We start from the raw sequence: 24,664 nt of genomic DNA, 5'->3' as shown, positions 1-24,664 counted from the left end.
GGCATTGTCGCTTGATGATGACCCTCATCATCAACCCATTTGTTGATTCAACTCATGTTCGTTTATCTTGTGTCCTTGTTAACATACGTAGTATGCCGGCTCTTGATTGTTTGTTGAGAGGCAGCGCTTGTCAAGGACCCAGCCCAGTATCAAGAGTTGGTGGTCACCATTAGTTTCAATCCATAATGCTTGTTTGTTAGTAAAAACTGAATTTTGTTCATTGCAGTTAACTAGTCATGCAGTGTGAGCCCATAAAATCTCTTGGAAACGCAAATATGGTAGACTTTAGTAGCCATGATAACACTGAGAAGTGAACAGGAACATGGAGCATATTCAAGCCTTAGCCACTCCGCATCAACAGCTGGAGGATTACGATTCAACTTGCTCATGCATCTGTTGATTCCCAGCTGATTACACTCGCGGGTTCGCTATAACATCTGCTTGTGTCCTGCACAAGCAAGTGCGAGTTTGACAGACAAGCAACAAGTATGCAGTTCTTATTTCTTTCTTGTTACGCCCTGGCGTGTTTGGCCCTGATCAATGCCGCCCCAGTTTCTGAATCTGAGGAAAAGAGAGGTAAGAGGAAATACATATAGTATATGAGAGTTTTAATAGAATCTTCCTACATCTTACGGTTAGCCCTTTCAGAGTAGTTACTCTACTTCCAACGATGGCTTATTCAATCTTGAATTCTTAGGCTTTGTAGCACTTAGTAATCTAAACACGGCGCCCAACAGCTGTTTTCCATTACCGGTGCGCTATTATGAAAAGCTTTTATTAAAAGCTTTTGAAAGTTACAAGCTGAGGCTGGCCATCTCCAGTCACATCTAGGTCAATGATATTGAAAACAAACTGCTGTCTGGGTGCATGTCAAACGGAAGAATCTATGGATGAAAGCTGTCAACAGATGTTGGCTTATTGCCAGCAGGAACTAAGATGAGCGTGAAATGCCAAGCCAATACATGTATAATGTTTCGCTAAGTTTTCATTTAATATCAGCTCAAAACCCAATGCTGTATATTGTTGATTTTACAATGGTTGCAGATATTGCAACGCAAAGTTTAAATCTTCCCATCAATGACTAGCACTGAACAAAATTAGGCAATTGGCTTCACTATGAAGAGAATCGTATAAAATCTAAGTTTGTCTCTGATTTTCCCATGACCAAACGAGCGGAAGCGAAGTTAGGGAGTTTTTATGATAAATGCATGTGCACACAACTTACGAAAATTATTCATCAACAATGAGACGAACCCTTGTATCAAACTTTCATCAACAAATTTAACCATCGTTTTGTAGAGTTGTTAAAGTATACCTAATAACGATACAAAACACATACAAACCTACTTAAATATGTTACCAAATCTTTGTAAACCATCGGCATTATCTTAAAACTTACTTATCTGATTGGATTATACACAAATAGACAGATTTATTGGGACGAAAATCGTTATTAAAACTTGCGAAACCTCACTTTTTTCAAAGTTAAGATGCAAAATTGAAACGCCGAGCGACAGGGAATAGAACGATTAAGTCCTGCGCATTTCACAAATAGGAGCCGTGCACATTTCACCAGTCTATAGCATTGTCGAACGTTTCTGTAATTAACGTAGGAGTTCTGAAATCGTTTCATTTTTGCCGATTTCAAAGTATCTGACAATTTAGACACATTTGAGTACTTTGGTATTCTAACTGATGTCCAACGCAGTGTAAGTAAAGGAAATGACGGTGATATTTTTTTCTAACGATTCTTATGAGATTACGGTATTTAATTATAAGTTTGAATATTCTTCTTGATACTTCTTGATATTGTTAGCTATGACGTTTTGAAATGTAAACAAAATTGTGCATTGGTTTTCTATTATTACTGTATAACTATTACTAAGTTTGGATATTCTTTTTGATACTTTTTGATATTGTTAGCTATGACATTTTTAAATGTAAACAAAATTGTTCATTGGTTTTCTTTTATTACTGTATTACTATATTAATAATATTGGTTATTCTAATAATATCAGTGCATTTTACTTCTAATATTGCATTTCTCCTATTGCAGGGGAGAGATATAAACATATAATCTTTTCTTTTAATTATTGCTGTTTGTCATGACCAAACACTTTTTTAAATAGATTTTCTAAAAATCTATATAAATATCACTTCTTGATATTGTTAGCTATGACGTTTTGAAATGTAAACAAAATTGTGCATTGGTTTTATATTATTACTATATTAATAATATTTGTTATTCTAATAATATCAGTGCATTTTACTTCTAATATTGGCCAATATTGCATTTCTTCTAATGCAGGGGGAGAGATATAAACATATAATCTTTTCCTTTCATTATTGCTGTTTGTTGTATATAATTACACCCACACCCAGTACATTACAGCTACCATTGCAGTTATCCTATTGCACTGCAGTGCCATTTGACTGCTAATATTGCATTTTCAACCATCAGTACCCTTTCTTTTTTCAAATATCACTTTGGTCATGAGCTGTATGACAGTGGAATTTCTAGTAGGTAGAATTTTGGCTAGCTTAAAAATCTAACGTCATTCAGAAATTGCCAGCAGATTGTGGGCATATGCGTTTTGGTGTAGTTTGTATTTCCGTTTTACAAAAATGATTATTATAAACAAACTATCTTGTTATATTATACCCTATCAACTTATTTAAGTTTGAGAATTCATTGATCTGTAATTTTTTACCTTTAAGCAATTTTTGCTTTTGTTACGTCAGCATCTACATGTATGATAACTGAACTAGCTAAATGTTTATATGAAGCTATTCAAACTACACCTAGTTCTTACACAGTATTTACACCAGCAAGCTTTATTTTAGGTGGTCTTGTCTCCGCCATTGGAGGTCTGACAGGTAAGTGGATGGGTAAAGTAAAGGTGCCAGTCTACATGTGGTTGGTAAAAGATGACATCGCACACAGGTGTGTGACTGTGGGTGGTATTATCTAAAATGTGAATGCTGTGGTGTCATGCGAGTCGCTAGGAATCGCTTGCTGTATCATTTTATATGTACTTGGTTGGGAATGTATTTTCCTAAAGTTGTTTTCCATTTATCATGCCTTTCAAACATGGATAGTAATCAGACTTGGTTTGTCTCTAAATATCCATCATCAGAAATACGTGAAGAATAGCTGTCTGTGAAAATGCACATATTGCAAAACCTGTATTTGAACACTACTTCTAATAGAACGCCTCCTCTAATAAAATGCCACTATAAGAGAAGGGTTGAAAAATACAGCGCCATGGCGCTCACATAAAGGTTTTACGGTACATGCATTCTAGCTCTGTAGATGCACCTGAGATTATCAGCTATGATTACAGTGAACATCTATGGCTTCTCCTGCTTAGATACACGCAGATCTCTCATCACATTATTTGGCTGCATTTGACTGCAGGGTTATGAGATAAGTACATATGATAAACAAAGGTTAAGACTCTCAACCAGAATAGGTCTAATGCACTGAATAAAATTATTTTGTTATTCTGATAGAATTATATAACATTTATATTCTATCATATGATCAGAGGCTACAATTGCATGACTATTGACTACAGATAGCCTACTCAAAACAATAAACATGTAGCCACTATTAAATATTCTGAAACTAGATGATATCATTCCCAGGGTCGCAGGATGCAGGTGGAGCACTCGCACACGTGGCAGGGCTTCTAGGAGGTGAGCAGATATATTTACACTTTGACTCAAACACCTGTCTTTTTAGTTGATGAGATCAGTGAATGGCCTAATAGTAGTGTCTCAGCTTAAAATGCTTGTGTAACATGTACTAATCTTTAGCAATGTTCTTTTATGTTCTACCGTGTAATACTGTGGCAGTCTAGTGTGCCATAAGGTATCGTCCGGAGTGCTAATATAGCGTGGAGAATGAGTAACTTTACGATGATTCAGAATTTTTCGAAGGCCGTAAATCGGCACGGGTGTTTGAGTGTCAGTCCACCTAAAGTCAATGTACGCCAGGCATACTTCTTTATCGTATAATAATGAGTAAGTTTTAAAAAGATGATTTCCTCAAAAACTCTGTGATATCATGCTATAAAAAGGAAACTTAGGCAATAAATTTTTATACAATAAAGCTGAATGAAGCATTGTGAGAGCTTTAGTGTCAGCATATTTTGCCAGGAATGATACCAATGCTAAATCGTGTTAACATTTCTTCGTGATATAGCCTTTATCTCTCCGATTGGGTGTGTTTGCCAAAAGCTTAGATCAAGGTGGTTATGAACATTAAGGTAGCCACGGTAATTTGGTCAGGACATTTGCAAGAAGGGTCTCAGTCTAAGAGCTGTAATATATAAGTAAACAGTTCTTTCATTTGGCTACTCATTTTCATATGTCAACAATTTAAATATTCTACATACTATCTTTTCAGGAAAACTCAGAAATTATAAAAATGGTTAAAGTTGAACTTGGAAAGAATTTAACTAAATTATATAAGAAAGTAGTGGTTCATGTATGTTTTTATTATTTGTGATTGTTTTGATGTTCGAGGTGATTCGGAAACAGGATGTTTCAAAATTAAAGTCGGCCAAACCTGATCGCAATTAAAACCTTCAGATCAAGTAAAAGTGCGATTATGATATCTATAGTTACAAAGAGACGCACAGAATAGAGACACATAATACTGCAACTTGAGCACAATTATAGCCTATATCAACTATAGCAATGGTAAATACTAGTGACGTTAATTCACCCGTTTATTATAGCATTTTGGCTAAGATCTATCTTAAAAGATCCTGGCAATTAAATCTCATCAAACATCGGAACAATCGCAAATGATAGAAAAAGGCTGATACTTCCTGATAAAGTCTACCAAAGTTTTAAGTTCATCTTTAAAGAAATTTATTTTTAATTTCCTTCTCAGTTGCAACTGTTAACACTCCAGGGTATGTTGAAGTAGTTGCAACTGTTAACACTCTAGAGTATGTTAAAACAGGTGTAACTGTTAACACTCCAGGGTATGTTAAAACAGGTGCAACTGTTAACACTCCAGAGTATGTTAAAACAGGTGCAACTGTTAACACTCCAGGGTATGTTAAAGCAGGTGCAACTGTTAACACTCCAGAGTATGTTAAAACAGGTGCAACTGTTAACACTCCAGGGTATGTTAAAACAGGTGCAACTGTTAACACTCCAGGGTATGTTAAAGCAGGTGCAACTGTTAACACTCTAGGGTATGTTAAAGCCGGTGCAACTGTTAACACTCCAGGGTATGTTAAAACAGGTGCAACTGTTAACACTCCAGAGTATGTTAAAACAGGTGCAACTGTTAACACTCCAGGGTATGTTAAAGCAGGTGCAACTGTTAACACTCCAGGGTAGGTTAAAGCAGGTGATGAATGCATAGAAATGTGAGCATCGTAAAAAGATGAGACGGAATAGTAGGAGATAAATGAAGTTTATTTTTTTAACTCTTTGTCAATGCAGGTCGTAAGACTGGAAGTAGCCACTCTGGAAGTAGTCACTCTGGAAGCACATCTGGTAGTCATAGCAGCGGCTCATCAGGTAATTGTTGTTTTAGCTGTTATACTATCTCTTGCATGATGACAGAAGTTAAGTCTATTCATTCTAAGGTTTATCGAGAACCAGACTCTTAAACTAGCATATTCAGTTGACACCTACAGTGCCGCCATAAATTATGAGACCACCTCCCATTTTATGAAGTGGTCTCATAATTTCTGAGTTGGTCTTATGGTGTACATAGTGTGGCGATAGAAATCACCACACCATGTACCATTAGATACAGAATTTTCTACCGACTAATATGGAGTAAACTTCTAATAGTCAACAATTGGTAAATAAGTATTCTACATGAAAATTCATCTGCAATTGACTTTGACACCAATCAAAAGAATATTTGCTTATTGTATTCTCAATTATTTAATATTGTATTCTCAATTAATTAATATTGCATTCTCAATTAATTAATTTGTGATAATATCTCAACATAATTTAAACAACTCTCGTTATAATTGATGGCTCTGAAAATGGTAAATTGTAAAATGTAAATTGGTGTGATCAGGTACTGTGATAAGGTAGTGTGATCAGGTAGTGTGATCAGGTACTGTGATAAGGTGCTGTGATAAGGTGCTGTAATCAGGTACTGTGATCAGGTACTGTGATCAGGCACTGTGATCAGGTACTGTGATCAGATGCTGCAATAAGGTACTGTGATCAGATACTGTGATCAAGTATTGTGATCAGGTATTGTGATCAAATACTGTGATCAAATACTGTGATAAGTGCTGTGATCAGGTACTGTGATCAGGTTCTGTGATCAGATGCTGCAATAAGGTACTGTGATCAGATACTGTGATCAGATGGTGTGATCAGGTACTGCGATCAGGTACTGCGATCAGGTACTGCGATCAGATACTGCGATCAGGTACTGTGATCAGGTGCTGCGATCAGATAGTGTGATCAGATACTGTGATCAGGTACTGTGATCAGGTACTGTGATCAGATGGTGTGATCAGGTACTGCGATCAGGTACTGCGATCAGGTACTGCGATCAGATATTGCGATCAGGTACTGTGATCAGGTGCTGCGATCAGGTACTGCGATCAGATAGTGTGATCAGATACTGTGATCAGGTACTGTGATCAGGTACTGTGATCAGATGCTGTAATAAGGTACTGTGATCAGATACTGTGATCAGATGGTGTGATCAGGTACTGCGATCAGGTACTGCGATCAGGTACTGCGATCAGATACTGCGATCAGGTACTGCGATCAGGTGCTGCGATCAGGTACTGCGATCAGGTACTGCGATCAGGTACTGCGATCAGGTACTGCAATCAGGTACTGCGATCAGATGCTGTGATCAGGTACTGTGATCAGGTACTGTGGTCAGGTGCTGTGATAAGGTACTGTGATCAGGTACTGTGATCAGGTACTGTAATCAGGTACTGTGATCAGGTACTGTGATCAAGTACTGTGATCAGGTACTGTGATCAGGTACTGTGATCAGGTACTGTGATCAGGTACTGTGATCAGGTACTGTGATCAGGTACTGTGATCAGGTACTGTGATCAGGTAATGTAATCAGGTACTGTAATCAGGTACAGTGATGAGGTACTGTGATCAGGTACTGTGATCAGATACTGTGATCAGGTACTGTAATCAGGTACTGTGATGAGGTACTGTGATGAGGTACTGTGATGAGGTACTGTGATGAGGTACTGTAATCAGGTACTGTAATCAGGTACTGTGATGAGGTACTGTGATGAGGTACTGTGATCAGATGCTGTGATCAGGTACTGAAGATACAGCTTGAGCCCAATAATTTCATCACCTTTGCTATTAAAATGAAGTTAAAATGCTTTGGCTTTATTTTGTTACAACAAGAAGAAATATTTGAATTTATTGATGTGCGAAATGTGATGATTAGACAGACTAACATCTCTTCAGCAAGATAGCCAAGATAAACAGAGGCGTGAATTATTGGCTGATCTATTTCTGACCGCACAGTGCTTTAGAAAGTCTCTGACTCAGATTTAAAGCTAATTTCTCGTAAGTGGTTGTTAGTATGGATCTAAAAATAACATGTCTGTCAAAAGAAGAAAAACTGTCTAAATTTAGGCCTTGATCTAAAATGAGTCTGTTTTGATGCTTTTATGTTAGAATGTTTGGTTATTTCATGGTGGGAAATTTTTACAAAAAATCAAAACAAAAATTCACTTTTGAACGCTATTCAGTAGGATAAAAAAGTACAAGGGTGATTCGATAAGTAAAGATAAATTTACTGTAAGTCGAGCTGTAGTTAAATTAGGTACTTTTCATTTGTATAATATATTTGTCAATCTTTTCTAAAAATATGCGAAACATAGCAACTGGTTGCAATGACAGTCAACAACATTTGGCCTGTTAGAAATACAGTATCCTGGTAGTTCGCGGGTCCAGTTGGTCTAACTGCAAGCCATGAGTCGGAATTTTGTACGTTGCAATATTTTTTCCATCATCCAACCATGGCTTCAAAAGGACAGATAAAAGAATTGACACAGCTTTCATTATAGTAAAGACTGGTACACTGGCTGTCAAAGATCATCACGCTTAATACTTAAGTTCACAATTATTCCAAAATAAAGGCAAGCGGATCGATAAGTGAAGGTGTTCGTTTACCAAACCGGAAGTCATGAGTGTGAATTGTGTTGAAAGAAATTTTTTTTCCATTGTTAGTGTGGCTTCAGACAAACATACAAACAGACACAATTCTTATTATAGTAAAAAAATTATATTTATCGACAACTAGCGAGTATTTAATATTGGACACAGGAGGAAATCTATGTATAAAAAGGGCTTAAACCTCTGAGGTTTAGAAGTGAATCTTTATGAAGAAATGCACTTGATAATTAATAGTTTTTACTTTATGCATAAACATGCTAAAACAAGTTTCTAAATTTTTAGAGGTACACAATCAGATAGAGCAAGCTGTTTTTACAGGTTTAGACAAAAGATATTATCTTGCACAAGGAGAGATTATCTGAAAACAGGTTTACTACAGTGAATCTATAATTTGACAACTTAGTTCTGTAAATCTTATAAAACGCTTTTTTCACTATGTTTGGGTGAGTTTATTAATTCTTTTTACTAATTAGCTTGCTAATAGGATAGACTGATAAAAAAACTCTTCAAGACATCCAATAAATAGAACGATTGCTTATTAAATAGAATTCAATAAGCAAAATGCATATGATCAATGATCCTTTTTAAGAACTCATAAAACGGGCTCAAAAAAGAAACGGAATGCTGTTACATTTTAATGAACTTTAAACAACCAACTAATTAATTTACTATTCTCTCAGTTGATGGAAGCAAGTGTTAAAAGTTTGTAAGTAGTGAGTATTTACTAGAAGTCTCTGTGCTAAGCAGCTTTCATCTTTTATTTGGTCAGCACAGCTTTCAATATTTCGTGTTTTATTCCCACCTACAGTTGGTGATTGGTTGACTCCTGATGTAATTGATGCTATATCAGGACTAACTGATGGAGCCGTCGATCTTGCTAACTCGGTTCTTGAACACGGAGCTGCTGACCCTCAAAATGGCGCAGACGCTCACCACCACGCTGCCGAGCATGGAGCGCAAAATGCCATCCTTAAAGCTTTGCAGGATGGATCCTTTGGCAAATAAATTAAGAACATAATTTGTATTCCGATAATACACAATTGAATTTCAAAAAACACTCGAAGAAATTTTCTTATGTACAGTATACTGACCAGTTTAATTAAAAAGCCAGGCAAGGCGTTTTTACAGGTGATTCGCTTGTTAAAAGCATGATCACATTTGCATCAACATGTATTGAACGAATGAGAAATTTATTTTGCTCATAGTAAGGGAGGGAACAAAGTGACCAAAATTTGCTAGTCCGACTGGAAGTGTGGAACAACAAGTTAAAAAGATGCAGCAGAGTGTAATCGGGTGTAGAAGTTGCTGGGCAAACAACTCCCAAATTACTCCAGAAGTCAAAGGGTGAACTTGTATGCGTGCAGAAAAATATATAAACATTTACATCTATGTACAAACAAGAAATCCAAGTTGATACGATAATATTTGCCCCGCAAAAATAGAAATATAACATGCCAGAAGCTAGGGTCAAGAACAGCTGTAGCATTTTCTAGAATTAACCAACAACTGCAAATCAGATGCTGTTGCACGTTACCTTCAAATGAGTGGGCCAATTACAGATTTGATAGCGTGTGTTGCTTGTTAATTAGTACAGCTTAATTGTTGAGGGAGTAGGCTAATGGCTGGAGTAGAGGGAGTAGGCTAATGGCTGGAGTAGAGGGAGTAGGCTAATGGCTGGAGTAGATGGAGTAGGCTAATGGCTGGAGTAGATGGAGTAGGCTAATGACTGGAGTAGAACTACCATCGTTCCCTTTTTAAAGATGAACCTACCAAAAATTAAGTAGATTGTATCAAAAAGTATTTTTTGTTATTTGCAGGGGTTTTTACGTTTCAATTGATCTTGTAGTAGCAATCTCCATGAGTTCAAACTCATCAAATTGTGAAATTTTAGATCCAAAAAGATTTTAGCAGCCATAGATGGACATACACAATGACGAATACATACACGACCAACTTTGAGAAATATATACCGTGGTGATTATAATAATGGGACCGCCTGGTAATTTCGTAATAATCTTTTTCATTCATGGCATAAACTCCCTCTCCCTATAAATCAGACCATATAATCTTTCCCTATAACCTCAGACCATACATATTATACATATTTGAAAAGCAAATTTTCTAGACATTCTGTCTACCACCAAAGATGCACTCTAGTAATAAAATCTGTTTAATGAGCACCCATTATATCCTATCAGGTCATTCTAGGCTTATGGTGTCATACTAAATGCTAGGATGCTAGAAATACTTTAAAGGAACTTAAAAACGTCACCAATTAACTTTTATAAAGCTATGTTCTAAAATTATGTCAAATTAAGTAGCATTTTCTAAAAATTTAAACATTATTTATTTTGAATTTTTGTATTGCTTTATGCCGAAAATGCCATATTGTACCCAAATCCAACTAATAAAGCAAATATTTGTTAGTTTTACATAATATTCTTATCCGGTACATTCTGAGCTTTCTATTGATGTGCATATTTTCATAATTTACATAATACCGAGAGAGCAATGTATGAATTAACAACAAAAATGCGTTTATTTTAAATGGTTCCATAAACACGATCACCACTGTATATACATTGTAGATATATATATATGCATGTAGATCTATCTATATATATATATATATATATATATATATATATATATATATATATATATATATATATATAGGAGCAGATATATATATATATATATATATATATATATATATGTTTGGAATCTAACACAGATTCCAACACAGCCTGACGAATGAGAATATCATGAAACTGACAGTAGCTGGAAAAAAAGATAAGTATTGCTTTTAAATAATTTATTAGTATATATATATATAGATATATATATATATGTTTGGAATCTAACACAGATTCCAACACAGCCTGACGAATGAGAATATCATGAAACTGACAGTAGCTGGAAAAAAAGATAAGTATTGCTTTTAAATAATTTATTAGTATATATATATATATATATATATATATATATATATATATATATATATATATATATATATATATATATATATATATATATATATATATATAAGCCTCTAACTGTCCTGCAACAAATGAGGACACGAACTATGAGAAATCTTGAACAATGGTAATAGGTAAATATTATTAGTTTCCCATATCGAGTGAGGCAAAATCATAGAACTATTAACTATACTGTAATGTATAACACTATAATGTATAGTTAATAAGTCTATGGGGCTAACCAATAAACTATTGCAAGTCAAATTAATGAAAGCTTTATGGAGCATACTGATTAATACATTTTAATAACGACAAAATGTACAGCCAACAGGGATACGCTACATACGTGTACTGCGTTCATTCACAGTCTACTCGCTTTAGAAATAGTTTTAAATAGCCTATTCAGGTTGGCAAACTGATCTCATCTATGTACATAACAACGAAGCACTGAATAGCACCTCACTTATGATTCCTTCATGATAGATTCCTTTTGACTCTCTGAACTAGTATTTCAAGAACTCTCAGCTGTTTTGGTTATCAAACCTAAGGCAAAGTTAATTTCTACTGCACCACAGTTGCTCAGCACCACAGGTTAGTTTAATGATTCTAACTTGACACATGTGATGTTGAAAATTGGAAGTTGGAAACACGCTGTCTTACTATCAACTAAAACTACATTTATTCAGTTCAGCTTAAGTTATGCTCTTTCCTTAGAGAAGTTGTCAACGATAACACATGCACACCTCATGCTATCTTTGAGGTGTGCATGTTATCTTTGCGTAAGTTCATCTGTATACCTAAAGATAAACTTACACAAAATTTTGATAGTTGTCACCAAAAACTATCCATCATTTTTTTTGACGCCATCACCCTGTTTGCACATGCGCTCATCTACGAAAAAGCCGCCATCTTTGTAGAAAATGATCATCATTCTTTTGATTAATAGTATTTTTCGGTGTTGTTTTGATACTAAGATACAAAATTTGCAAACAAAAGCATTGTTTGCAACAATTAACTGCAGAAGCTTCATGCTTTTAACGATAAAAGTTCTCCATAAAGATGGCAGACAACGATAGAATGATGTCACACAAAAATCGAAGGATTGGTACCTATCACGTATAGAGGTTTATACGCGCCTACCAGCTGCTATTGTTTTTGATGTTTGAGGTGATCTAACTGCAAGGATGTTTCAAGATTAAAACTAATGAAACTCAGTCACAGTGGAAGTGCTGAGAAGAAAAAATATGGATGAAGTTAGGTCATTAGTTGATATTGTTGCTATAGTTGATGTAAGCTATTGCGTTCGATTTGAAACATTACAATATCTTTATTCTGTCAGGCTCTTTGCAACTATAGGCTTCATAATTGCACTAAATAATTTGAATGTTTTAATCACAATCAAGTTTTGTCTATTTTAATCTTGGAACATCTCGACAGTCAGATAATTTCAAACATAAAAACAGTCACAATTGATAAAAAAACAGATACTTTCTGATAAATTATATTATAGTTTAGTGTAAGCTCATCTTAAATCAAGAATATTGTTTGAAATACATGTATCTCGTAGGTGACTACAATGGTAATTGGTGACTTGGTGTAGCAGACCACTGTTCATCTTGTTTTATATCCACCTAATGATGCAGTAAATAAATAGCCTACCAGGTCATTTAATGAACTCCTAAAAAGTCAAGCACTAAACAGTTAATTGAAATGCCTATTTTATAAGACTATCTCTACCCAGCTTTGAAGATGCAAGGACGAGAAAAATTCAAGTATCGCCTGCTGTCAGTCCAGCCATTGGTCTGTCTGTTTGCAGTCTGTCTTCTGTCCACCTGCTGTCTGACTTTTGTCTTCTGTCCATCTGCTGTCTGTCTGCTGGCTGTTTTCTGTCTGCCAATATGCCTTTGTGTCAATGTTGCTGGGCCGCTGTCAATTTGGTTATTTGACATTGGCCTGCTGTAACCCTGTACTTATTTACAGTTAAGCCTGGTTCCCAAATTGATTGTGAGACCCCGACGGTAATCTTGGGTAGCAAAGCACTTGTGATGCTAGGCTCGGCGGCTTCTGTTCGCATAAAACTGTACCGCTAATAATGACATAAAAATGTTCGCTCGCCATGTCGTTTCGATAAGGCTGACCTCCATCTGTACAGTGCATTTCGGAAAGGTTTTGCCCGTGGCACTTCGCGAAATTTGAACAGTGCTAAACTCTTGCATTGACCAAACTCTAAACTACTGGTAGTACTCAGCGGCACTCGGCGTGCAGGTTCATATTTTACCGTTGGCAGCCTGCGGTGCTGTCGCCGGTGCTCGCGGCGTAAATGGTAACAAGGTTTAGGAGAGCCAACCACTTTGAGTTGTAATGAGTAAAATAGTAAAATATAATGTAGGGTACAAGCTAACGCAGCAGTCTCGCTTGATGACTCATTGAATATAGCGTGTGTGTGGTGTGGTGTGTGGTGTGTGCATGTGTGTGTGTTTATTTTCATCAACAGAAACAATACAGAAAAAGAAACTGCATATTAGTAAATATATCAGGTTAAATATAAATTAATGAAAAAAGATGAAAAACTATAGCACGATTGAGCACGAGACAATGATGATGGAGCCATAGGTGCTCTGTAGCCCAGCTAATGTCGCGCAAGCCATAAAAACAGCTAACAGCAGCAGGAAAAAGGCGGGGCTCAGCCCACCCCAGTCAGAAAGACAGGAGATAGCATTTTACTTGTTTTTTAAAGTCAAATTTGTTTACAATATTTTTTAATCTGTCAGGTAAGTTATTCTAATAAAAGGTTGTTTGATATTGAATAGTTTTTTGCCCTTTACTAGATGTAAATAAGAGAATACGAAGATTTAGAAGAGAGTGCTAGAGTGACAAGTGCTATAAGAGTGTGGTGGTCCTCCATTCCCAGATTAATGAAATACAGTATGACCCATTAGCAGCAGCTTTAACGTATATAACTTATCTATTGGACATCTACATGACATATAATTTGCTCTAGTTTTTTTCTGAAATACCATAAATTTATTTAATAATATGTCAGGTGAATTGCTCCAAGATTCGAGGCAGTAAATAAGTTTAGAATTTACTAAGGAGTTATGTAATGTAATCATTATTTTTCGTGGAAAGTACTTTGATAACCTACAAAAAAGTCCAACCGCTGGACGAAGGTCCTTTAGTATGTTGGATATATGGGTAGACCAATTCAGAATATTATCAAGCCAAACACCTAGGAATTTAAAATGATCAGTCTGGTTTGTTATGTTATTTTCTATTAGCAGAGACTTCATTTTTAAATTAAATTTGTTTTGCGGATTTTTCATATGCATATAATTAGTTTTCTCAATTTTGATTGTGAGTTGGTTACTGATGCACCAGCATCGGATGATTTCCAAATCTGCATTTATCTGAGATAACATATTGTTAAGGTTACTTGATTCCAGAAAAAGAGTGGTGTCATAGTGCAATGAGTGAGAATCTGGTGAGTCTTTCGTCCCCTCTGGCTCGAATGAAACTGGCTGGTCGGCTTTCCTATATAGCTCAAGTAAGGCCGCTGGTCAGTTTTTAGCCGGTCTTTGCCTCTTTCTCGGCTCAGCTGGACCGAGACAGTAGTCGATTGGTGTTCATTACACTGATCTCAGTCAAGAACTGGCAAGTTCCGTTAGAGATCAACAGCCTTCATCTGTTACAATATATCAAAAGCTTTCTGTTTAACATACATTTATTGTTTGCATGATGGTGCCGGATAAGGTTTTTTGAAACACAGCTATTTTATATCATAACAAACTCAGTATATACACATCTGTATGTATAAATCTTAGTGTTTGTCATTCGCCTGTCTAGCTATAGCAATAACATTTGACTTACCAGAGGATTTGAACTCCAAACTTCCAGATCCGCCGACCAGCGAGCTGATCCACTATTCTACGTTACCCTTGCCATACTATACCATAATAAGGTGCATACTTATGCATCGCTTGCGAAAATGCTAGCATGCTTCAAATTCATGATTGCGTTAGTTACGTTATAGATCATTATGAGCGGCGCAGCTTGACAAGCTAGCTCTAGATGTAGGTCAGGGCTCTCTAGTAATCTAGTAAGTTACTAGCTTTACTAGCTAAGTTGCTCAAATTCATTGGGTAACTAGTATATGACCTGTGCAATGCTGGGCATTGAGCTAGTTTACATATAGAACTGATTCTCTGTTTTGTATTTGATATCATATTGTTCCGTATTTCATGATTTCTTCAGCAAGTTTAACCAGCAGGAGTGTGCAGCTAGTCTTAAGTCATCGCTGCCAAATGTATTTCAGTTGTCATTATATCATTTACCATAAAATTGCATCCACTTTAGATGACTTTTTGTCACACATGCCTTTCCAATCATTATTGTTCAAGTATATATCCTGTAACACATTTATCTTTGTTAATATCAGTAGAGTAGTGAAGGGAAATTGGAGGAATATGTAGGGTGGTGAAGATGGAAAGGGGAGTGTGTGGTGGTGTGTATGGCGTGTGTATGTTTGTATATTGTGTGTGTGTGCACGCGCGTGTGTGTGTGTGTGCGTGCGTGCGTGCGTGCGTGCGTGCGTGTGTGTGTGTGTGTTAGTTCTCGTAGACCATATGTTTTCACACTACTTAGCCGATTGTCTCCAACTTCACAAGCCTCATTCTTGCTATGCTCACCACTATGCTTCGCCACTATGCTCACAGCCTTTCATCAGGTCGCTCAAACTATTCGGTCTCAAAACTTCATCCGATTTCTGAGAACCAGCTTCTGAAACAAACACCTGCTGGCTATCTGATTGAATATGAACCAAAGCACAAGCATCACCAACCTTACTGTTAGTTAATAAGTAAGTTGAAAGGCATTCGATTGGTGCAACTAATAGAGTTGGCATCTGAAGCTTATTGTAATGAGTGAGAGTCCAGTACAAAGCAACACTTCATCAAGTACCTTTAATCACCACTTATATTTATTCTTCAATGCTACTGTTTGAATTAATATTACATAACACTTCATTCAAACTTTAAAACTAATTTAAAACCACCTAATTGAACAAGAAACAAATCTCATGCATCACCAAGCCTACTGCAAAAGCCTGGCTCCCATATCGATTGCGAGACCTCGGCTGTAACTTGCGCAGCAAAACGCTTGCGATGCTAGGCTCGGCGGCTTCTCTTCACATATAATGCTGCATCGCTGAACATAATCGCATAATAAGTTTGCTCGCCATGCCGTTTTGATAATGGTGACCTTCACCTGTATAGTGGCTTTTGCCTGCGGCATTTCGTGAAATTTGAACAGCGCTAAACTCTTACATACTAAAACTTCCTTCATGTATGTATTTAGTAAACTAAATTCCTCTAAGTTAGATTCAGCGTTTGTGTTACACGTCCGTCTCGAAGATAAGAACTCTCCACGCTGTACATTGTAATGTTGTATTATCTTGCAGATAATAACCACAAAATTCACTAAAGTCTTTCTAGGTACCTATAGTCACTAAGGTTAACATAGTATTTTGGTACTATTTTTAATGATGATGATTTTTACCAGGAGGTGATTGCATTACATGACTATGGGTTTCTATACCACTCTATGTACGTCTATAGCCTACGATATTTTTGAAGAAAAGTGACATGCCAATTTTTGTATTCCAACCATAAACCTATTAACTATACTTATAGTATAGTTAATAGGTCTATGATTCCAACACTGAAACGATTTGAAATTATATAATTGTATACCAAATAATTTTTGATTGTAATCATAGCGAAATAGATTATACATGTATATATCCATTACTTGCTAATAATTTCACATTTACATTTAAACACCTTCACATTTTAATTTTTTCTTTTAATTTATTTAAATGAAACACTTCTTTTAAGTTATGAAATTTTAAACTTACAACTGTTTGAAAACTTATACAGTTGTTTTATTTACTTTTAATTTAGTTGTCCTGCACAAAACCTTTTTCTAATGATATGAAGTTTGAAAGTTACAGCTGTTTGACAAAGTTTGAAAACCTTCACAGTTGTTTTTATTTTCTTTCTTAATTTATTTCAACTGCACAAAACACTTATCTTATGATATGTAGTTTGAAAGTTAGAATGACAAATGTTGTTATATGTTAAATACAAATCTACTTTTTGTCCAAAGACTTTTTTATTACCTGGGCAATGCCTGGTAGTACAACTAATATATATATAGATATATATATATATATATATAAAAGACAAACAGTGAGAAATATGTATATATATATATATGTATATATATATATATATATATATATATATATATAAAAATTGTTTCCTCACCCCGGATACCCCGTATGGGTGGTAAATTCTGCTCTAACTCGGGTCTCCTACCAGAGACCTGGGAGTTTGAGCACTCGTCTCAAGATCTTAGCTGTTCCCAATAGCGCACTTTTCTGCAACTCACCTGAGTTGATTGTTGTTGGTATTTGGGCAAGCCACATTTTATGCGCCGGTGTTATTGCGCCCAGTGCCCCAATCACTACTGGGATTACGGTTGTTCTTACATTCCAGCATTTTTCAATTTCTTCTCCAAGAGGGAGATATTTTTCTACCTTTTCTTTTTCTTTGCTGGCTATATTGTAGTCATTGGGTACTGCTATATCTATTATAGTAGCCCTCTTGTTCTCCTTGTCTACCACCACTATATCTGGTTGGTTTGCTAGGACATGCTTGTCAGTTTGGATGTAGAAGTCCCAGAGGATCTTAGCGCGGTCATTTTCATTGACCTTACCAGGAGCTTCCCACCAGTGTTGTGGTTTATTAAGGCCATACTCATCACATAGACTTCTATACACAACACCTGCGACATGATTATGCCGCTCAGTGTATGCGTTCCCTGCTAGCTGTCTGCATCCACTGATGATGTGTTGGATGGTCTCAGGTGCATCTTTGCACAGTCTGCATCTAGGATCGTCTCTAGTGTGATAGATTTTCGTTTGGAGTTGCCTTGTTGGGAGCACTTGCTCCTGGGCTGCCATGATTAGCGACTCTGTATTGGCCGTTAGGTTTCCTTTGTTCAGCCACATATATGTCTGGTGAAGATCGCCAACCTTAGATATTTGTTGGTGGTAAGCACCATGAAGAGGTTTCGTATGCCAGTCAATTTCCTCATCATCAGGGCATAGGTCCGTTGTGAGAGCAGCCGATTGAAATTCAGCTAGCAACTTATCTGAGATGGCCATGGAGGCTGCATATGCTTTGATGCTTTGCTCCTCCTCTTTCACTGTCTGCTGTACACTTTTGAGTCCCCTACCGCCATCTTTCCTATCAAGATACAATCTAATAGTATCAGATTTTGGGTGGAGTGCTCCATGCATGGTCAGCAGTTTACGAGTTGCTATATCTGTTTCTTTGATGGCTTCCTCAGTCCACTTTATTATGCCTGCTGGATATCTTATTACTGGCAGTGCGTAGGTATTTATTGCCATGATTTGGTTCTTGGCATTGAGCTGGCTCCGTAAGACCTGCCGAAGGCGTTTCTTGTATTCGGAAATGGCTTTGTGACGTACCTCGGCTTCGTGGTTGATGTTGCTTTGCATAATCCCCAAGTACTTGTACCCTTCTTCTATATCTTTGATGGTACCATTTGGCATTCTTAGGCCATCTGTGAGCATAGAATGGCCTTTCTTAAGAATTAGCCTTCCACATTTCTCAATACCGAAGGTCATTCCGATGTCCTTGCTGTATACCTGAGTGAGGTGTATGAGCGAATCAATGTCCCTTTCTTTGTTAGCGTACAGCTTGATGTCATCCATGTAGAAGAGGTGGTTTATCTTGGTGCCACTCTTAAACTGGTACCCATATTGAGTCTCCTCCAGCATATTGCTTAGAGGGTTTAGGCATATGCAGAAGAGCAGCGGTGATAAGGAGTCACCTTGATAGATGCTTCGCTTAATTTGTACACTCGCCAGCTTTTTGCCATTAGCCTCCAGTTCCGTCTTCCATTTGGTCATTGACATCTTGATGAATGCCACAAGAGCAGGGTGAACATTGTACATACTGAGGCACTCAAGTATCCAACTATGGGGAATTGAGTCATAGGCCTTTCTGTAGTCAATCCAAGCCATGGCAAGATTGGTTTGCCTTCTCCTGCTGTCTTGACAGACCGTCCGATCCACCAGTAACTGATGTTTAGCTCCTCGGGTGTTGCGCCCAATTCCTTTCTGAGCACTGGTCATATAGTGACTCATGTGCTCTTCCAGTTTGTCTGCAACTATTCCTGAGAGCAGTTTCCAAGTGGTGGGCAAGCACGTTATTGGTCGATAGTTTTTGGGAATCGGCCCCTGCTTTGGATCTTTTATCAGAAGCACAGTTCGTCCTTTGGTCAGCCATTCTGGATGGTCACCTTGTTCTATTAGGTATTCCATCTGCTTAGCCATTTTAGTGTGAAGTGATGTCAATTTCTTTAACCAGAAGGCTTGAATCATGTCATGGCCAGGTGCTGCCCAGTTTTTCATACGCTGCACTCTGCACTTAATGTCGTCTTTGCTGATGGTGAGTCCTTGCTGAGCCACAGTGTGTTGTTGGTTCTCTTTAAGCCTCTTCAGCCAATTTGCAGTGGTGTTATGAGTGGTCTCTTTCTCCCAGATGTCCTTCCAGAACTTTGAAGTGCTAGATCGGGGAGGCTCAGACATTGGCCTCTGCAGTTCACTTTTGAACTGGGAATACACTCTAGATGGATTATTGATGAACAGTTTGTTCATTCTCTTGTATATATATATATATATATGTATATATATATATATATATATATATATATATATGTATATATATATATGTATATATATACATATTTCTCATTGTTTGTCTTTTTGCCTTTTTGTTGAACCCTGTTAATAGTAATAGCACAGCATTGCATTTGATCTATGTATCTCTAGATCTAAAGGCAGCGAAGTTAACCATTAAGCTACATGGAATACCATATATCCAATGTGGGCGGTGGGGTACCTGCTGTGGGCTACCTGATAACAAATGAATGCTCCTATCAGCCAAAGAGCATTGAGTAACAAAGAACAAATCAACATCATTTTAATAGAGCGCTTGTAACATCTTAGTACAGTTTGAAAAGCAGCGTCTCCGTTTTTGTCCATATTAAAATTTTTTTTTGCTTTGCAGAAGTAGATGCTATGAGACATCAACCATTTGCAGGCTTTCCTACAAAGAAGTACTTCTTTTACCTGGCATGGACAAGTTGTATAGTAATGGGGCTTGTCATGCTTATGCCGAAACCTTTTAGAAATCAACAGATGACCTCAGAAAAGGTAGATAACAAAATTGATATCACCATATTTACTGAGCATGCCCAGAAGAGAGTCAGCGTGTGAAACTGAGTGTGCAATAATAACGCTCCTTAAAGTGACTCGATCAAGAACAATAAATTGACTCAAGGCATGAGGTCTTTGGTCAATTGGCTCAAGGCTCTTTGGTTTACAAAGTGCTATTTGAAAGTTGTGTGATAATTTTCATATGTAGTCACATTGAAATACCAGACTTTTGGTGGCTGACAGAAATGGAGACGGTAGCCTACAGAAATAGAAATGGAAGCTGAGAAAAACAGAGGCTGTAACTGACAGAAATAGAAATGATTGCTGACAGAAACGGCTGACCGAAATCGTTAAATACATCTTTGAACTTTTGAAATCCTGGACCAATAAAGTGTTAAAAATAATTCAAAACTTTCTCACAGATATTCCATAGCACGAAGACTTTTCATCAAATACCATATTCTTGAAAGTATGCTTTGTGCAGCATGTGTTCTAGATTGAAGGTTTTAATTAATTATTTTTCCTAGCTGTTAAGAACAGCCATGGCTTAGTTGACTAAATGCTGAGCTGTAAACCATAGGTTGGGCTTTAATTCTCAGAAGAAACCATCTCATCTGCTAAATGTGTCCAACTCACACATATCAGTCTTCACACTGGGTGTCAATTAGCAAAAGAGTCTGATTAGACATCAAAGCTACCATAAAACCTCTATTTGAGTACCATGGCGCTTAATTTTTCAACCTCTCCTTATATTGGCATTCAAGTAGAGGTTAATGTTGTATTTTTCAAATAGCTCGTCAGAATTTTGGGGAAATAGATTTAACTCTTATACAGGCGGAGCGAATGTCACCTATATTTTTCACTCTCTTTCGGGCACAGCGACATTACCTCTTTTGGATGCAATAAATTTGCTCACCCACCTTTAACTTGTCAAAGATCTCTTAATAAATATGCTTTGGGAAGCCAAGACATATCTCTACCAGTTGATATCTATTTATTGCAATTAACCTGCGATGATATTATAACCTGTGCCTTGCTTTGCAATTTGTTAAAACTTTCAATTTTTTATTTAAATTTAAATACATGTTTTTATTTTATAGCTATATTCAACAATGTTGTCTAAAAAGCTCATCGCACTCATTGATATGTTTTCTACAGTTTGCAGCCAAAACTGGTATTTTTATGTGTGACAGAAAAGGAGTTACGAGTGTCGATCCAACGTAAGCCATTCGAAAATAACCGCAAGGATGCTATCAAATAATATGCTATATATCTGCAAATTTATTAGTTATATAACAATAATCTATCAAATGTTACAAATATATATTTAAAAACAAGTGGCATAAATAAAAATATTTATTAAACATGCAGAAACAAAAATTAACATTTTGGAAACAAGTATTTGCATCGTTTGCTTGGCAATTTGCGTTTTGATTGTTGCTTTAAATAAAATGAACATCTTCTGTTTGTTCAATACCCTCCACAATATCTTCTGACCTTGACTCCTTTTTGCACTGCTGAACTAGTCAGTATTAGTTAATAGATATTATTATTATCTAAAGAATTTTTTAACAAAGTAAAACTTTTACGCGTTGCATTTTGCACAATGAAGATAATATTTTAGGCGTGTGGGCGCTAAGCACAACCTTTAGCCTAAAACTAATCGTTTATATACAAACGTAAGTGTAAACCGTTTTTTACATACGCCGAAGTATTAAGACCACATTAAACAAGGAACTACTATTAGCCTGATACAGTTAATAATTATTTTTATGGTGATGCTATCAACGTTTTAACAAAAATAAGAAAAGCATAAGATTTGGAAAACGAACTTCGATACAAACAGAAACAACGCAAGAATTAGTTGTTATTGATGTAACTGAGTTATTATTAGTTAGATTTTGTGGACAATTTTCTACTGAAAAAATGTTTTTATGGGTTCATAAAGATCAAAATGGTGTCAAGTGGAGGTGGCGCTCATTTAAAAAGTAACGCTTTATTTTTCGACCCTTTTCGTACAGTGGCGGTCAAATTGAGGTGGCGTTCAAATAGAGGTGGCATTCAATTAGAGGTGTTAAAGTAATCTATTGCCCTCAAAATAGAGTCTGCTATTTGAATCACCCTCACTTTTCAAACTCTCAATGTTCTATAAGCCTAGTCGTTGAGCAAGATTGACTGGCTATTCATAATAGTGTCTGTATTTGTATGTTTTGTTTACAGCATACGTGTACTTACAGCTGGCAGCTCCAAGTTTGAATCATTATAATAGTATGTATGTATTTGTTCATGATTAAGTTATTATGTTTATCAGGACATACATCAAGAGCTTTATTGTATTCAAAAGTTTAAAAACACTCTTAAAAAATTGTTTTTTAAAGTTTAATGCTTTTTAGGTTTTTAATCTTGCATGACGTGCCACCATTATTAGCAGTATAAATTTTTTTAATAAACTTCTTTTAGGAATAAAATTTTGTTCTGCAAGTTTTGGGGTAACAACGCAAACTTACATTTTGTGCTTGTTTATCTAAGCTGACCTATTGTTTCAAGGCTATAACTTAGGTAAACAGTAAAGCCAGTAACAACAGCTAAGCAGTTTATATTAGCTATGCGCTGCATGCCATTCATGGCTGGCTCCAAATACTTTGGAGTTGTTTTTTTCCTATGTATCACATTAGGAAACCTATTACGCCCATCTAGACTGAGCAAGGTGCTAGTGGCATCCAGTGTTTTCAATGTTGTAGGTTTCAAACACTCCAAAGAGGGCTAACACACCTCTTCAAATGGTATATTATGACATCGCATCTCACTGTCCTCCTAAACCAGATTATTTTCCCGAGTATCGCGCGCATTGCTGGGGCACTTGCATAAATGGAGGATGCAGCAAACCAGTTTCTGTCAAAGACGTCCAAGCCGAAAGGTGAGAAATATGCATGATCTGCTTATTTAATAGACGCCATGTGGTGATGTGTATGCGTGTGTTAGTATATGTAGACATGATGTCTTTTTCACATTTTTGCCCGATTTCTTTCAACTTCGCACGTATACGCTCACAGCCTTCCATCAGGTCGCTAAAAATATTTGGTCTCAAAACTTGATCTAGTTTCTGAGAACAAATCTTTTAACTTAACAAAGATTTACTGTAATCATGGACCCTAAATCAAGTGAAAATGATATGAACAAAAGGGGAAAGTTGTCAATATAATCCAATACTACTACTAAATAATATAAATAATATATAACAATATAAATCTAATATAAATAATTAATAGTTTCTGTACAAAGATTAAATTAAGTATGGTTTTTATTTTGAAGGTTGTCTTTCAATTGATAACGCTATTTATATGTGTTTTATGCTTAATATAGCATAAAATCTCTCTGACACTGATGTTCGCCAAACAGAATAATTATGTTCCATGGGCCCCTAATGTGTTTGCCATTGTCATTGTCAGAATGATTGACCCTTTTGGATTGGATCTAGTGTTTTATTGTACAAATGAACACTAAAATGATAGTTGTGCTAATTATGTCAAGAATAGATAGCAAAACATTTGAGCTATGAATTTTATTCTGAGTCTTCATAATTTTTATTAGTGTTATAATTTACTGAAAATCTTCGTTTTGATTTTTTTTTCACTGCACTGGTCACTTTGCAGCGCGAATTAAAATTCACTACTGGCTTTCCATACGTTTTAAGTTAGTTCATTAGTAAGTGTATTAGTTTTTTATAATGTTAGTATAATAATCTATATAATGTATATATTTCTCAATGTATGTCCATGTGTATACACTCCGGCTATAGCTATTAAAATCTTGAAATAAAGAATTCATACCGACTAAGATTTTATCTCAGACCCTGCCATTTACCAGTCCAACACCCTACCCAATAGGCCACGGATAATGTGTCAATAGCTTGCTGATATAAGTCGCTATATGAGAGCACATACCCAACGGCTTTGCATACCATGCAGGTTGATTGCATAAGTAAGTGTTTGTCATTAGTTAGCTTACTAAAACTTTCCATTGGGCCATGAGCAAGTGGCAGGCAGCTCTCGTTACTTTCCATTGTTTATAAAATGACTTTTAATACTCGGGCAACGATGGGTAGCACAGCTAGTCTCTATATATTTCTCAAAGTTTGTGTATATGTATGTGTGTCCCTCCGGCTATAGTTTAGCTATAAAGCACGTTAACAATTTTACCGAAGCTGCCACGCGTT

General features: G+C 36.3%; 1 protein-coding gene across 1 annotated transcript; it reads left to right on the top strand.

Annotated features, from left to right (window-relative positions):
• Positions 1-465: 465 nt before the first annotated feature.
• On the top strand, positions 466-9,242 carry LOC137406536 (uncharacterized). The gene is made up of 5 exons (XM_068093132.1): positions 466-576; positions 2,845-2,877; positions 3,649-3,699; positions 5,467-5,544; positions 8,972-9,242. The coding sequence occupies exons 1-5, from the start codon at positions 489-491 to the stop codon at positions 9,166-9,168; spliced, it is 447 nt and encodes a 148-aa protein (XP_067949233.1). The 5' UTR covers positions 466-488; the 3' UTR covers positions 9,169-9,242.
• Positions 9,243-24,664: the final 15,422 nt, after the last annotated feature.

Source organism: Watersipora subatra, chromosome 10 (assembly GCF_963576615.1).
Source record: "Watersipora subatra chromosome 10, tzWatSuba1.1, whole genome shotgun sequence".
In the NCBI taxonomy this organism is placed as follows: Eukaryota; Metazoa; Bryozoa; class Gymnolaemata; order Cheilostomatida; family Watersiporidae; genus Watersipora; species Watersipora subatra.
The sequence above is the reverse complement of the archived record's forward strand: the minus strand, read 5'-3'. Positions and strand labels throughout refer to the sequence as shown.

What these genes read in the sequence shown, in the direction of transcription:
- LOC137406536 (XM_068093132.1), top strand. Translation starts at nt 489, where the DNA reads ATGCAGTTCTTATTTCTTTCTTGTTACGCCCTGGCGTGTTTGGCCCTG. An exon ending in TGAATCTGAGGAAAAGAGAG is followed by an intron (nt 577 to 2,844) that starts GTAAGAGGAAAT and finishes GCTTTATTTTAG; the next exon opens with GTGGTCTTGTCTCCGCCATT. An exon ending in CGTGGCAGGGCTTCTAGGAG is followed by an intron (nt 3,700 to 5,466) that starts GTGAGCAGATAT and finishes TTGTCAATGCAG; the next exon opens with GTCGTAAGACTGGAAGTAGC.